A 13,627-nucleotide genomic window follows, 5' to 3' on the forward strand; every position below is an offset into this window, starting at 1 on the left:
GTCTCTCCAAACAGACAAAAATTAGCTATTTTCTTGAATTGCTGCAATTGATGTCCACTGCTATGACAGCATAGATGCTGTTGTCATAGCACCGTAAAACCACAAAACCCAATCATAGATCAAATTTCTCGTGCAATTATTTTTCTTTCTCTCACCTACTTGCCATTCTCTGCAGAAAATTGAACCAGCGGGAAAACGACACAGATTACCCCAGGCGTCAATAATTTGTCGTCATCGTTTTGCAAATATCTCACTTCCCATTATGCACTTTATTTTTTTTACGGTCTTCTCCTCCTCCGGTAGAACTGCACCGGACGGTGTGCTTATGCGAATTGGCTCAGTATTACCAGGGGAACAGGTTGTGACCATTCCGATATCCAGTAGGATGCAGCAGTAGAGGTAGAGATACCACCGGAAAACAGAAAAAAAGACCAGGAACGGAACGGTTGTAAAATATGACCGTTTTGCTGGATTGGGTCCCATTTAATGGTCGCTTGCCCATTTCCCTGAGATCATACGGGAAACATTTCTACCACCCGGGAATGGGTGGAAAGATGTTCCTCTGGTGCCAGTGTGGTAGCAGAGATGTATAGGATAAAATGAAAATAAATACTAAAATAATGCTAATTTTAAATATACTTGAATTTTAGCGAAGACAATATTCGAGGGGTTTAGTATGCTACTCTCGAACTGGGAAGGTTGTGCTCACTGTTGTGGGTTTTTTTGAAAAAAGGACGAGAAGTGTGGTTAATTCTCGTTCTGTCGGAAACTGTTTCGTATTACGGGAGGAGAGAGATTGCTGCTAGATAATAATAGAGACGTAAACTCTGTCAGTTAGAACGGATAGCCGTCTTTATACCACCAAACAATTCGAAAAGAACCCAAATTAAGTTTTAATGCTATATTGATTTTGTATTTCAATAGTACACTATTGAAAAATCCGTACAGATTTTGGAAAACGACAATAGATAGCACCTAAGCGAGTATCAAATTCTAAAAGTCTGTATATAAAATCGCTGTATGCCCGTTTTATGCCATTCGTTGCTAGCTTTTCGAACGAGGAACATCTGGGCTATATCGTCCGGACGGTGCGATAAGCGGGAGACGCCATGAATTTTTGGCAGTGTTGGCACATTCATAACCAAATGAAAAAAAAATTTGGGTGCCAGTACTGGTGCACGTGTCTAGTGTTTGAATCGCATATTTTACTTCAACTGAAAGCCCTTTCAAGGGCTATAACAAACACTAAAGAATAAATTTGAATGTTTCCTATCACCTATTAGTGAAGACTATGCTATCTAACCGTTTGAGGACCGCTTCGTTGTCATATATTCGGAGCTCAGAGGAACTTAACCTTCCGACAGTCACACTGCACACTGCTATGAAAATCGACCGAAATCGTCTTAGGGCACAAGCGACTGCTCGTTTAGTGAGCCATAAGCGCGACTTACGGAGGGTTAAGCAAATGCATGCAATGCCGATATTTGCCAGGTTTAAGTGTAAATAAGGTGGTAGCAGCATTTTCGCTTTTAGGTATAACTCAGATATTAAAGTTGATGTTAAGGAATATTTAGGTTATGTACCGCGATGCAGTACATAAACTTCAGTATATTTTATGATCTCTCTCTTTTTTTTATTTCGTGAAGTAAAGTGTCTATGTTCACCCTATAGAGGGGAGTGCCTAACTAGTTCGTTGATTGCTCGGCCTGAAGTAGGTGGAGTGCGTACAGATTGGCATCAGAATGCTTCGTTGTTCGGAACCGGGATAGTAGCGGAAATGCCCTGATAACGGTGAATCTTTGGTTTGGACCGCAGCAAGAACTCGAGTCGGCTGCCTCTATTGCTGACATACCATTTGGCTGAGTGAGCTGAACAAGGATGGCAGACGTTTCTCTGGCCAAAGGCGTCAGCAGGGTGGGGTGCTGGTGGAGGCATGGCGAGCATGGGCTGATTACCCTATACAGTCGGGTCTCGTACTAAGCGATCAACTGATGGCGTGAAAAAGGAATCCGCGTTGTAGGATACTCATAGCTTATGGGATTTCGACTAATTGGGGCTGTGGCCGATTATTTCGTCCGTGTCAACATGTAGCGCCGTACTTTCTTTGGGAAAGTTGTTGTACTCAGTTGGGCCTACAACTTAGAGTAATTGGGTATCCAATTAGTTGAGAACTATGCCGCCAGGGGTGCTATGAAGAAAGAGTAAATAAATCGAAATTCTCGTCGTAAATTCGGCTATCATCAAATGGATTCAATGTCAAATATATCAAGACCCTGATTATTTTTTGTCTTCGGGGAATTTATAAAAGAAGTCCAGAGCTTCTGGATGGTAGAAAGTATAACTCGCAATTACCCCACCAGGCGGCGCTAGTGCTAATGCAAATATTCAACACATGTTAAAATAATTCTATTTCTCAACATCGTGATTAGATAGAGTAGTACTGTCTTCAGCAAAGTTGCTCGAGAGGTCGAGGACTACCCAACGGTAACAGATTAGTTTGGAATACTCTCACTATGCGGCGCTAGTGAGCGTAGATTCTTTCAGCATGTAGTAGATAATAATATATGTCAAAAGTCTAATAACTTAGAAAGATGGTGTTTTCGGCAAAGTTCTTGAGCAGATCAATGGCTACTCGATTATGGATAGATTAAAGTTGAATGGACCCGCCAGTGGGTGTTTTCGTCAAAGTTCTTGAGGAAATCAAGGACTGCTCGATTATAGACAGACTGAATTGGAATGGACCCGCCAGGCGGCGCTATTGAGCAATCTTTTTTTCAAATTTTATTTCTCGGGTTCAGGATAATTAGGATGAGTGGTATCTTTGGCAAAATTTATCGTCAGTTTGAGTTTTATCTTACTGTGATCAGATTAGTTCAGAACTCACTCATTGCTAGGGAGAATACAACTTCTACTACGTAGTAGCTTAAGTCAAAAGTTTAATAATTCATGAAAATGGTGTTATCAGATTAACGTGGATTTCAATTACTAGGTGGCATTAGAAAGAAAAAAAATTATTTACGTATTTTAGCACCTCAAAATCATGACAGTTTAGAAGAAGGCTTTCTTCAGTGAAATTCATCGGTGGTTCTAGAGCTGTCTGATAATGGCAGATTGTTGATTTGAATACTCTCATAATGCGCCAGAGAATGGGTTGATGAATTTATCCTCTTATCGGTTTTGAGGCTACTTCAGAAATTTAAATAAAACTAACGAGAATCAGAGCAGTAAATAATAGGGTAAGGTGCGGCAAATCCGACCGTTGGGTAAACCCGACCCCCCTCTGTTATCGAAAATCGGAAGCACTACGCGAACTACTATCAATGTAAAGCATCGAAAATAATCATAATGGTGGCATGACAGCATTTTATTAGTCTACATTGAGATGCTCAAACGACAATAAGTGTGTGTTTACAACTTTTGATTTGATTTTTGTGCATTAATGACTTCAAGATATTTCTGATTATTGAAGTGATTGCATAAAAAATGTAAGTGGATTTAAATTCTTTGAATTAAGTCCTACAAAGTGCATAGATGAATTTAGTCCTACTTTTTTCATAATTTTTTTAAACTCATCGTAATGAAAAATGACGCGGTGGGGCAAATCCGGCCTCTAAGTAGTGGGGTAAATCCGACCGCTTTTTTGCTAAGAAAATGTTTATTTATCAATTTAAAAAATATTTTTATTATTCTTATTTATTATTTTTTTACTCAATGGTTCATAATTACAAACGAAAAACACAAAAACGTGATGAATATAGTATTCGTCGATCAATAGCTTCGATGCAAATGGGAATATCTTTACGTGCTACTACTCGTGATTTTGACATTACAAGATTGACATATAATTCCATTTTATTCATGGTACAATTGAATATTCATCGATTTATCATTGAACAAACATAAAATTTGGGTAATATCTGTACTAAATCAACCAAAAACAGAGGTGGTCGGGTATACCTCACCATTTTTAAAAACAGCAAAAATGAACTTTTTCGTAAAACGCCTGTATCTCTAAATTTTCTTAAGATAGAATAATATATATCTGTAAATAGAAAGTTGCCCAGAAGTCTATCCTTTAATTTGGTATATAAAACGACTTGATCCGATGCAAAACAAGCATTTTACAGCCAAAACCATTTACTAGGTACCTTACCCTATATTCATAATCGAGTAGTACTAATTCTTCCTCAAAAACTTTTCCGAAAACACCATCTTTCTAATTTATTAGACTTCTGAGACAATTCATAATCTACCATCTGCTAAAAGCTTCCACGCCCACTAACACCGCATAGTGAGAGTATACCAAACTAATCAGTCACCATTGGGTAGTCCTTGACCTATCAAACAATTTTGTTGAAGACACCACCTTTCTAAACTGCATTAATATTGAAATGATGAAATTGAAAAAAATGCGTGCTTACTAGTGTCACCCAGAACACGTTCTGACTCGCGTAACCTAATAATTACCAGACTTTAAAAAAAAGATCTATAATATCCTGAAAGTTTTATCCTCCTTAGCGCCGCCTAATGGGTGAGTTCTAAACTAATCTGTTCACCGTAAGGCAGAACTCGACCTGCCGATGAATATTACCAAAGACATCACCGTTGCGAATTATCATGATCTCGAGATACAAAATATAATACATACACCCAAAACGAATCTTTGAGAGCGGAAATGCATCTGTTTTTTCGCTCTCGTACTGTGAGCGAAAAGCTCCCGAGCGATGCGTTAGTGTTCAACCAACCTCATACTTGTACAATACAATATCGTACCCCATAGCTACACGCTGTTGGCTCATACAGTGCAGAGATAACTGAATAACATATACCATTGTCTCCATGCTGTCCCGCTGCTGCAATGATGAGAAGTTTATATAGCTCATTCGAATGACTACTCATTATGTGTCGTTATGGCCTAATTTATTTATTTATTTATCGCACGCATCAACAGGCCGCACTCGGCCCCAATGATGGAAACTTAAATTCATTACATTTAAAAAACTGCAGGAATCGCTTTCTTAAAGTTATCCGAGACAAATGAAAGTCGAACAGGTGCGACACACGATTGAAGAGGCGTTGTAGTCCCGTGATAGCGGCATTAGCTGTTTGAATAGTTCGTCGAAACGGCACTCTCAGAAGAACGTTTCCGCGTAACGTTCTGGACCTTGCTTGGATGTTGACTCGCTCTAATAAATCTGGAGAATCGATGCGTCCTGACAGAAGATCAGAGATGAATAAGGCTCTTGCAGTTTCTCTACGGCGCTGAAGGGTATCGAGCTGGATGAGTTGACACCGACTCTCGTAGCTTGGTAGACGAAAAGGATCGCGCCAAGGCAGGCGTCGAAGAGCATACCGTATAAATTTTCGTTGAACGCCTTCAATTCGATCGCTGCTGTTCATGTAATTCGGGTTCCAGACTGACGAACAATACTCCAGCGTGGAGCGCACTAAAGAGCAGTAGAGGCTTTTGAGACAATAAATGTCTGTGAAGGATTTAGCCGTACGGAAGATGAAGCCCAGGCTTCGCGATGCTTTACCAACAACATACGAAATGTGATTCTTAAATGTAAGTTTCGAATCTAACAGCACTCCAAGATCCTTAACGCAGCTCACCCGGGAAACAAGAGCTCCAGACAAGTTATATTCAAACTCAATGGGATCCTTTTTTCTGGAGAACGATATCACAGAACATTTCGCCGGATTCAGATTCATTCGGTTGTTTTCACACCATCTGCTGAAAGTGTCAAATTGCTGCTGCAAATAAAGTGCGTCCGTTCGGCTCTTAATTCTGTTGAAAATTTTCAGGTCATCTGCATACGACAACCGTGGCCCTTTCAGCTGATAGTTTACATCGTTGAAATAGAGAGTGAATATCAAAGGTCCGAGATGACTTCCTTGCGGAATTCCAGACGTTGCGGAGAATAGTTTGGAGTATGCATCACCTATGTTCACACTGAGTTGACGGCCAACGAGATAGGATTGGAACCATCGCAGGAGTGATCCACTGAAGCCAAGTTTTTCCAATTTAGCGATTGCGATATCGTGATTGATTTTGTAAGTCAGTATATATAACATCAGTTTGTTGATTCGCATCGAACCCTTCGGACACAAAAGAGGTTAGAGATAGTAGATTCGTCGACGTCGATCGATTCGGCATGAATCCATGTTGGTCTTTAGAAATATATTCCTTACAGTGAAAAAACACTGACTCCACCACGACTAACTCAAAGAGCTTGGAAATGGCACAGAGCGCAGAAATTCCTCTATAATTGTCAATGTTCCTCTTATCACCTTTTTTGTGGACAGGAAAGATGAAAGCTGCTTTCCACAATTGAGGAAAAATCGCGGTTGTCAGTGACATTTTGAATAGTTGACAGAGTGGTTCCACCAAACCAGATATACACTTTTTCAAAAACACAGCAGGGACACCATCTGGCCCGGGAGATGACGATGCTTTAAGCTTGGATGCTGCTGATACAATATCCGAGTGCTCTACACGAATCTCATTCACTGACCGTTCGAGTTGGGCCACGCCGCTAGCTGCAACGTCAATCTGCTGCGAGGACAATGTCTCACTGACGAACACACTCGCAAATTTAGAGGCGAACAATTTGCATATGGCTTGTGAATCATGACCAGCTTCGCCATTCAAAAACATTGCAGAAGGCAAGCCGGTTTCTTTCCGCTGGTCATTGACGTATCTCCAAAACGATTTAGGATCCGACTTAAGCTTACGTTGCATTTTTCGTTGATAGTTTGAAAAACAAAAACTGTTCAGTTTTTTAAAATTGTTATTGAGCCTTACATAATAAGCTCTCAGTGACAAGGTACGGCGTTTGGTAAACTTTCGTAATGCTGCTCTTTTCGCAGTTTTTAGCTGACGTAGCTCGGCTGTCTGCCAGGGGGATTGATCACTTCGTTGATTACACTTTGGGACATGACGATCGATAAGGTAGCTCATTATATGGCAGAACGTTTCAGCGGCGGAGTTCACATCATCCTTACTTAGCACAGAATCCCAGTTAATACTTTGTAAAATATTCAAAATGCTGCTATAGTCGGCCCGCTTATAATTGTAACACACGGTGGGCGCGTGGCTCGAAAACTTCATAGGCGGTACGTCCTGGAGTGTAAGATGAAGAGGCGGATGGTGGCGAACATACTTTACTAGCGGGGCGAGGGCGGTGGAAATATGCGGCGATTGATCTCTGGCATTAACGAAGCATAGATCTAAAATCCGGTCGTTCTCGTTCGTTGTGCTGTTAATCTGCAGAAGTGTAGCCGTGCTATAGCCATCCAGAAGAGTAATGCTGCCAGGATGAAAAACTGATTCGTCTGGGTCGGGTTGTAGAAATCCGTTATGAATGGAGCGCCACTTTATTGTAGAAAGGTTGAAATCGCCGAGGATCATGATTTCGTCAGTGGGTTGCGCCATCGCAACAACAGAAGTCAATGATTCAGAATGAGAATCAACTAGTGCAGAGTCGCGAATTTTATCGGGAGGGAAATAAACCACACATATATATAATGTTCGATTTCCCAATTTTATCGCTGCCCATACTTGTTCGATGCTGCTCCAAGCATCATTTGTTATATGTTGAACTTTTAATCCACGACGCACAGCGAGCAAAACACCGCCTCCGGAGGATTTGTGGCTGTTGAGAGGACTCCGGTCACATCTGAGAACCTCGTAGTCAGAGCAAATCACCTGGCTGGAAAGGGTCTGCTCATTTAGCCATGTTTCTGTCAATGCGATAATGTCGTAACAGCAGTCCGAGGTAGCTAGGCGATAGGTATTTGCACAGGAATTCATGCCACCCACATTTTGATAGTATAAGTGGATGGGCGACGATTTTAGGCACGGAAGGCTGACCGGCGAATGCACACCGGGGCGACTGGAATGACTGCTAACAGCAGAAGGCGCGGGTGAACTGCATGAATTGGTAGCACCCGTGATGGAAGTTGGAGTGCTCCTCAGGAGGTTTCCAGCTGACGGCTGACATCGTTGACTTATTAATTGACAGTCGGAAGCATTCGAGCTAGAACAAGCAGTTCCATCAGGAAAAACGGTTGATTTATCAAAATTATTTTTAAAATACTTGCCAAAGAGGGCAATTTGGAAGTCCCCCTCTCCATTCCCAGACACAGGGCCGGGACGACTGAAGATACTGCTGACTGCGAGAGGCACGACTGTGCTGGGAGGATTGGGGGATTCCATATTGCTTTCTACGGTGCGTCCCGGTTGCCGTTGATCAACAGGCGAATTGTCGGAGCGTAGTCTAAAATAACTGCTATTTGCGATGGATTTATCCCAGTCGAGGTGTTTTCCGAAACCCCTGCTTCCCGTCATTAGTACGTTCTTGCCGAAAGTCGATGAACTCGCGGAAATACATCCCATCCGGCCAAGTTTCGGCATTGAGGGCCATTTCACGAAGTTTAGGGTCAACACCAATTTTGAAAGAAATGAAATTAAGCTCGCTCAAATTTGCGTCTTTTTTCACTAACTTCTTCACTTCGACCGTTGAAAGGCACTCCTTAACCATAGCACCAACCTCATCTTCAGAAACGGTGGTGGCAATTCGCGACAAATAAATCCAGCATTTACTAGTAGCGGGTTGAACAGTGATTGTGGGTACCTTTGCTACATCACCCTTTTTCTTGCCACACGTTAGGCTGGGGACATCGGATTTAGAAAGAGATTTATTATCCTCGGTCTCGCGAGCACGTTTGGCTCCAGCTCTATTTGGAACGGGCCATGATATGGGAGTTGCAGGCAATGTCGTTGCGGATTCCACTGATTTTCTGGTTTTCTCCATTTCAGCCTTTAATGCTTCAAGCACTGTTTTATGTGTGTCGGTCAACAAACGGAACGCTTCGCTCAATGCTGTAAAAGCTGCATTCACTGCGGAGGATTTCATCAAATCCACACAGCTGTCGCAGAGCCAGAATATATTCGCTGAGTCGTTAATCATGTCCAATTTTGGACGAGTGAGCGTTGAGCACGATAGATGCATGATTCTGTCGCAGAATCCTTGGCATTTCAGCTGATTCAAAGTGGTTACCGGCTCGGAGCACTGCAGGCAGATCGAATCCATTGCGAATCGCCTACAGGTAGGCAACAGTAGCTACTTCGTGAATAAGCTTTCCCGATATGCATCCACGGTTTCACCACAAGGATTCTATCACTACCGACGACACTTTGGGAGAACAAAATGTTTGTCAATTGTCACCGCACGACCGAGAATCACAAATTATGAGTCAATTGATCAATAACTGCAGCTTAGGCGAGGGCACAAACTCTATTCTAAATGAAAAATCACTGAATATACACAAAAAAACGATCCAAAATACGCGAACAAAAATAAACAAACTGATTCACAACAGTGTTACCAGCTCTGCTACGTTCACACTACAGAGTTAAAACACTTTTTTTTTCAATTTGTTTATTTGATAAGGCACGTATGCGTTAGCTTAAAGGTGCCATTTTTTCATTGTTTTACATTTTGAATTTCTTAAAACTAGGGGGTTACACATTTCAATATTATTTTGTTTTATATAATGAAACTAAAAAAAAAACTTTACAGCTAACTTATACATATAAAAGAGGGTATAATATAATATTCGTAAAATTTGGGGGACGGGTCATTTTGTGTGTTCTTTGTATAGTAATTCACTTTATGATTTTTAGAAGGGAGATTGTAGGAGAAATTAATTATTAACTAAGCGGAACATTTTACAAGCTTATTAACTAGAGATAACTAGAAAGAGTGGTTCAAGATTAAGGGGAATTAATTAGGGCTATTACTGTTGTGCATTTCTTAACGAGATTAGATATTGATCAACTAAAACTAGAAGATAGGGGGGCACCAAAATTTTGGGAAGATATTCAAGGGGGGGGGGGGGGGGAAGTCCTACATCTGTGTATCAGAGACATGGGAGAGAGGGTGGACAAGGCTGAACGGGGGGGGGGGGGGATATAAACTTTCAGTTTCCGGCATCAGAAATCAACGACCAGGATTACAAATTCGAACGGATGTATCAAGTATTGGGACGCCGGGCGGTTTTCCTCGAGCCGGCAGGGGTTCCTCCAGACGATTACGTAGTACGGCTCAGATACGGATCGGGAACACACCGCGCTGCGTGTGTGATGTTGTACTGTAGATCTCGTGTTGTTGGTTCATTCGACAGATGTTTTGTCTCGTCTTGGAGTCGTATCAAACCATCGTTGGGGTATGGTAGGCGGAAGAGGACACTTCTGGGAATGATAAGAGAAAAGATAGGGGCATTTAAATTTGGATATTGATGGTTTTGAGGAACGTGTATATAAGGGACATGTAGAGAATATCGCGGCTTGCTAGTACATCTCGAACCGGGACATTGGGTGATCTTCCTCGGGCCCGAAGGGAATCGAATAGTTGAGATCTGGCAGAACAGTACTCGGCGCATGCCCAGACAACATGTTCGATTTCGTGATAACCGTTGCCACAAGCGCAGATATCGCTATCCACGAGCCCAATACGCCGGAGATGGGCGTCCAGCGTGTAGTGATTGGACATGAGCCGAGATATCACGCGAATGAAATCCCGACCCACATCCATCCCTCTGAACCAAGGTGTCGTCGATACCTTAGGGATTATCGAATGTAGCCACCTTCCCAGTTCACCATTGCTCCATGAAGTTTGCCAAGTTTCGAGGGTTCTCTGATGAGTGATACTGAAAAATTCGCTGAAGCTAATTGGTCTTTCATATATGTCACCTTGTAAAGCGCCCACCTTAGCTAAAGAGTCCGCTTCTTCATTACCTGGAATGGAGCAATGCGAGGGAACCCAAACTAAGGTAATCTTGTACGATCTTACAGACAAAGCACGCAGGCGGTCCCAGATTTTCCCCAGAAAATATGGAATGTGCTTTCTAGGTTTCATTGAACAGAGAGCCTCGATTGAGCTGAGGCTATCCGAGACAATAAAGTAATGCTCGGTGGGTAAAGTATCAATGATGCCAAGGGTATACTGAATAGCAGCAAGTTCTGCGACGTAAACTGAAGCAGGATCATTGAGTTTGAATGAGGCGGTGAGGTTTTGATTGAATATACCGAAGCCAGTGGAGCCGTCGAGGCTTGACCCGTCGGTGTAAAACATCTTGTTGCAGTCGACTTCTCGAAGCATGAAAGAGATTGACACGGTTGGGATAGTATGAAGAAGGATTGATATTTTGTGCCATGTACTCGAAGTACAAGGACATAAATCGGGTTTGAGAATTGAGCTCGATAAGCCTTTCGAAATTTGCAATTACTAACGGGTTCAAGATATCGCATCGGATGAGCAATCGATATGAGAGTTCCCAAATCGATTTTTCAGCGGAAGGACGCCCGCCAGCACTTCTAAACTCATCGTATGTGTCGAGTGCATGCAACCCAAAGCAATACGCAAACAACAATATTAGTTTGATGAAATGTATGTTCGCAGCGGAGCGGAAACAGAAACTCCCGTACTCCATCACCGACAATATTGTTGTTTGGTACAGCCTGATCAGGTCTCCTGGGTGGGCACCCCACCATTTTCCTCTTATTGTACGAAGAAAGTTGATCCTTTGTTGGCACTTCTGTTTCAGATACCTAATGTGACATCCCCAGGTTCCTTTAGAGTCGAACCAGACCCCGAGATATTTGAAAGTTGAAACCTGAGCAATTTGACCCATTAATTGAAGCTGTAGTTGCGCTGGTTCACGCTTCCTTGAAAATACGACTAGCTCAGCTTTCTCCGTGGAGAACTCGATACCTAGCTGGAGGGCCCAAGCAGACAAATTGTCCAAGGTATCTTGCAATGGTCCTTGCAGATCGACAGCTTTGGGACCTGTAATAGAGACCACACCGTCATCTGCAAGCTGCCTTAGCGTGCAGGAATTGACAAGACATTCGTCAATGTCATTCACGTAAAAGTTATAGAGAAGGGGGCTTAGACATGAGCCCTGGGGAAGACCCATGTAGCTAATTCGTGATGTCGATAAATCACCATGCGAAAAATGCATATGTTTTTCAGACAGCAAGTTTAGCAAAAAGTTGTTTAGAGTCGGTGAAAGACCATGCTGGTGCAGCTTCTCAGAAAGAATTTTGATAGAAACTGAGTCAAAAGCCCCCTTTATATCTAGGAAAACTGATGCCATCTGCTCTTTGCTAGCATAAGCCATTTGAATTTCTGTTGAGAGCAACGCAAGACAATCGTTCGTCCCTTTGCCTTTGCGGAAACCAAATTGTGTATCTGACAGTAAGCCATTTGCTTCAACCCAATTATCGAGGCGAAACAAGATCATTTTCTCGAACAACTTTCGGATACAGGACAGCATCGCAATCGGTCGATACGAGTTGTGGTCGGAGGCTGGTTTTCCTGGTTTTTGAATGGCAATGACCTTCACTTGCCTCCAGTCATGAGGGACAATATTACCCTCAAGAAACTTATTAAATAAATTCAACAAGCGTCTTTTGGCAGAGTCTGGCAGATTCTTTAACAAGTTAAATTTGATTCTGTCTGGCCCTGGGGCTTTATTGTTACATGATAAGAGAGCAAGTGAGAACTCCACCATCGAAAACGGTGTTTCGTTCGCGTTATTGTGAGGGGACGCGGCGCGGTAGATCTTCTGTGCCGGGGCGGAATCCGGACAAACCTTCTTGGCAAAATCGAATATCCAACGGTTTGAATATTCCACGATCTCATTAGTACTGTCTCGGTTTCGTAAGCGCCGGGCCGTACTCCAAAGAGTGCTCATCGATGTTTCTCTGGTTAGTCCGTCGACGAACCGGCGCCAGTAGCTACGTTTTTTGGCTTTTATCAAACTCTTCATGCGCGTTTCCGCCATCGCGTACTGTCGGTAGCTAGCTGGCAGCCCGTCGTCCCGGAAGGTCTTATACGCAGTGGGAGCCGTGGGAGTTGAAGTCACCTAAAACTAGCCTCGGTGCGGGGAGGAGTTCCGCAATATCGCAAAGCCGTCGGTGGCTAACTGAGGCTCTAGGGGGGATGTAGGTGGAAGCAATGCAAAGGTCTTTGCCTTTAATTCTGGTTTGGCAAGCGACAACTTGAATGCCTGGTGTCGAGGGGAGGTCGATCCGATTGAAAGAATAGCACTTTTTGATCCCCAAAAGTACTCCTCCGTAAGAGTCTTCTCGATCCAAGCGAATAATATTAAAATCGTGGAAGTGTAGGGTTATTTCTGAAGTGAGCCATGTCTCGCATAGGGCAAATGCATCGCATTTCAAATTATTTAGTAAGATTTTAAACGAATCGATTTTCGGGATAATACTTCTGCAATTCCACTGTAGAACAGTGATTAAATCCTTGACCTCGTTCGATGAATTAGCCATCGAAGGATACAATCGCTGAAAGGAGGGGCCATTTCGCAGTGAACTGCATCAAGAATGTTTTTACTGCGGGGAGAAAGCTTATCAAGATACTTTTAAGGGGGTCAGAAATGTTTAACGCCGTAAGAATACGGTCCACAATGTCAGAGAAATTTATTAAGCCAGCACTGTTTTCTTTCTCTGGCTGAGATATGGGAACACTTGGGGTTTTTGATGTTCCTGGAAGTGCTGGGAACTCCTTTTCTGAGCTCAGGTTACTGAGACCGGGAGCGACTT

General features: G+C 42.7%; 2 protein-coding genes across 5 annotated transcripts in view; both read right to left on the reverse strand.

The window, feature by feature from the left end:
• Nucleotides 1-13,627, reverse strand: part of LOC131688646 (beta-1-syntrophin) — an 856,448-nt gene that overhangs the window by 652,736 nt on the left and 190,085 nt on the right. The window lies entirely within an intron of this gene.
• Nucleotides 8,307-9,095, reverse strand: LOC131686962 (uncharacterized). Its single transcript, XM_058970995.1, has one exon. The coding sequence runs from the start codon at nt 9,093-9,095 to the stop codon at nt 8,307-8,309; it is 789 nt and encodes a 262-aa protein (XP_058826978.1).

Source organism: Topomyia yanbarensis, chromosome 3, assembly GCF_030247195.1.
Source record: "Topomyia yanbarensis strain Yona2022 chromosome 3, ASM3024719v1, whole genome shotgun sequence".
In the NCBI taxonomy this organism is placed as follows: Eukaryota; Metazoa; Arthropoda; class Insecta; order Diptera; family Culicidae; genus Topomyia; species Topomyia yanbarensis.

Excerpts from the sequence above, each read along its gene's own strand:
- LOC131686962 (XM_058970995.1), bottom strand. The coding sequence starts at position 9,095 with ATGGATTCGATCTGCCTGCAGTGCTCCGAGCCGGTAACCACTTTGAAT.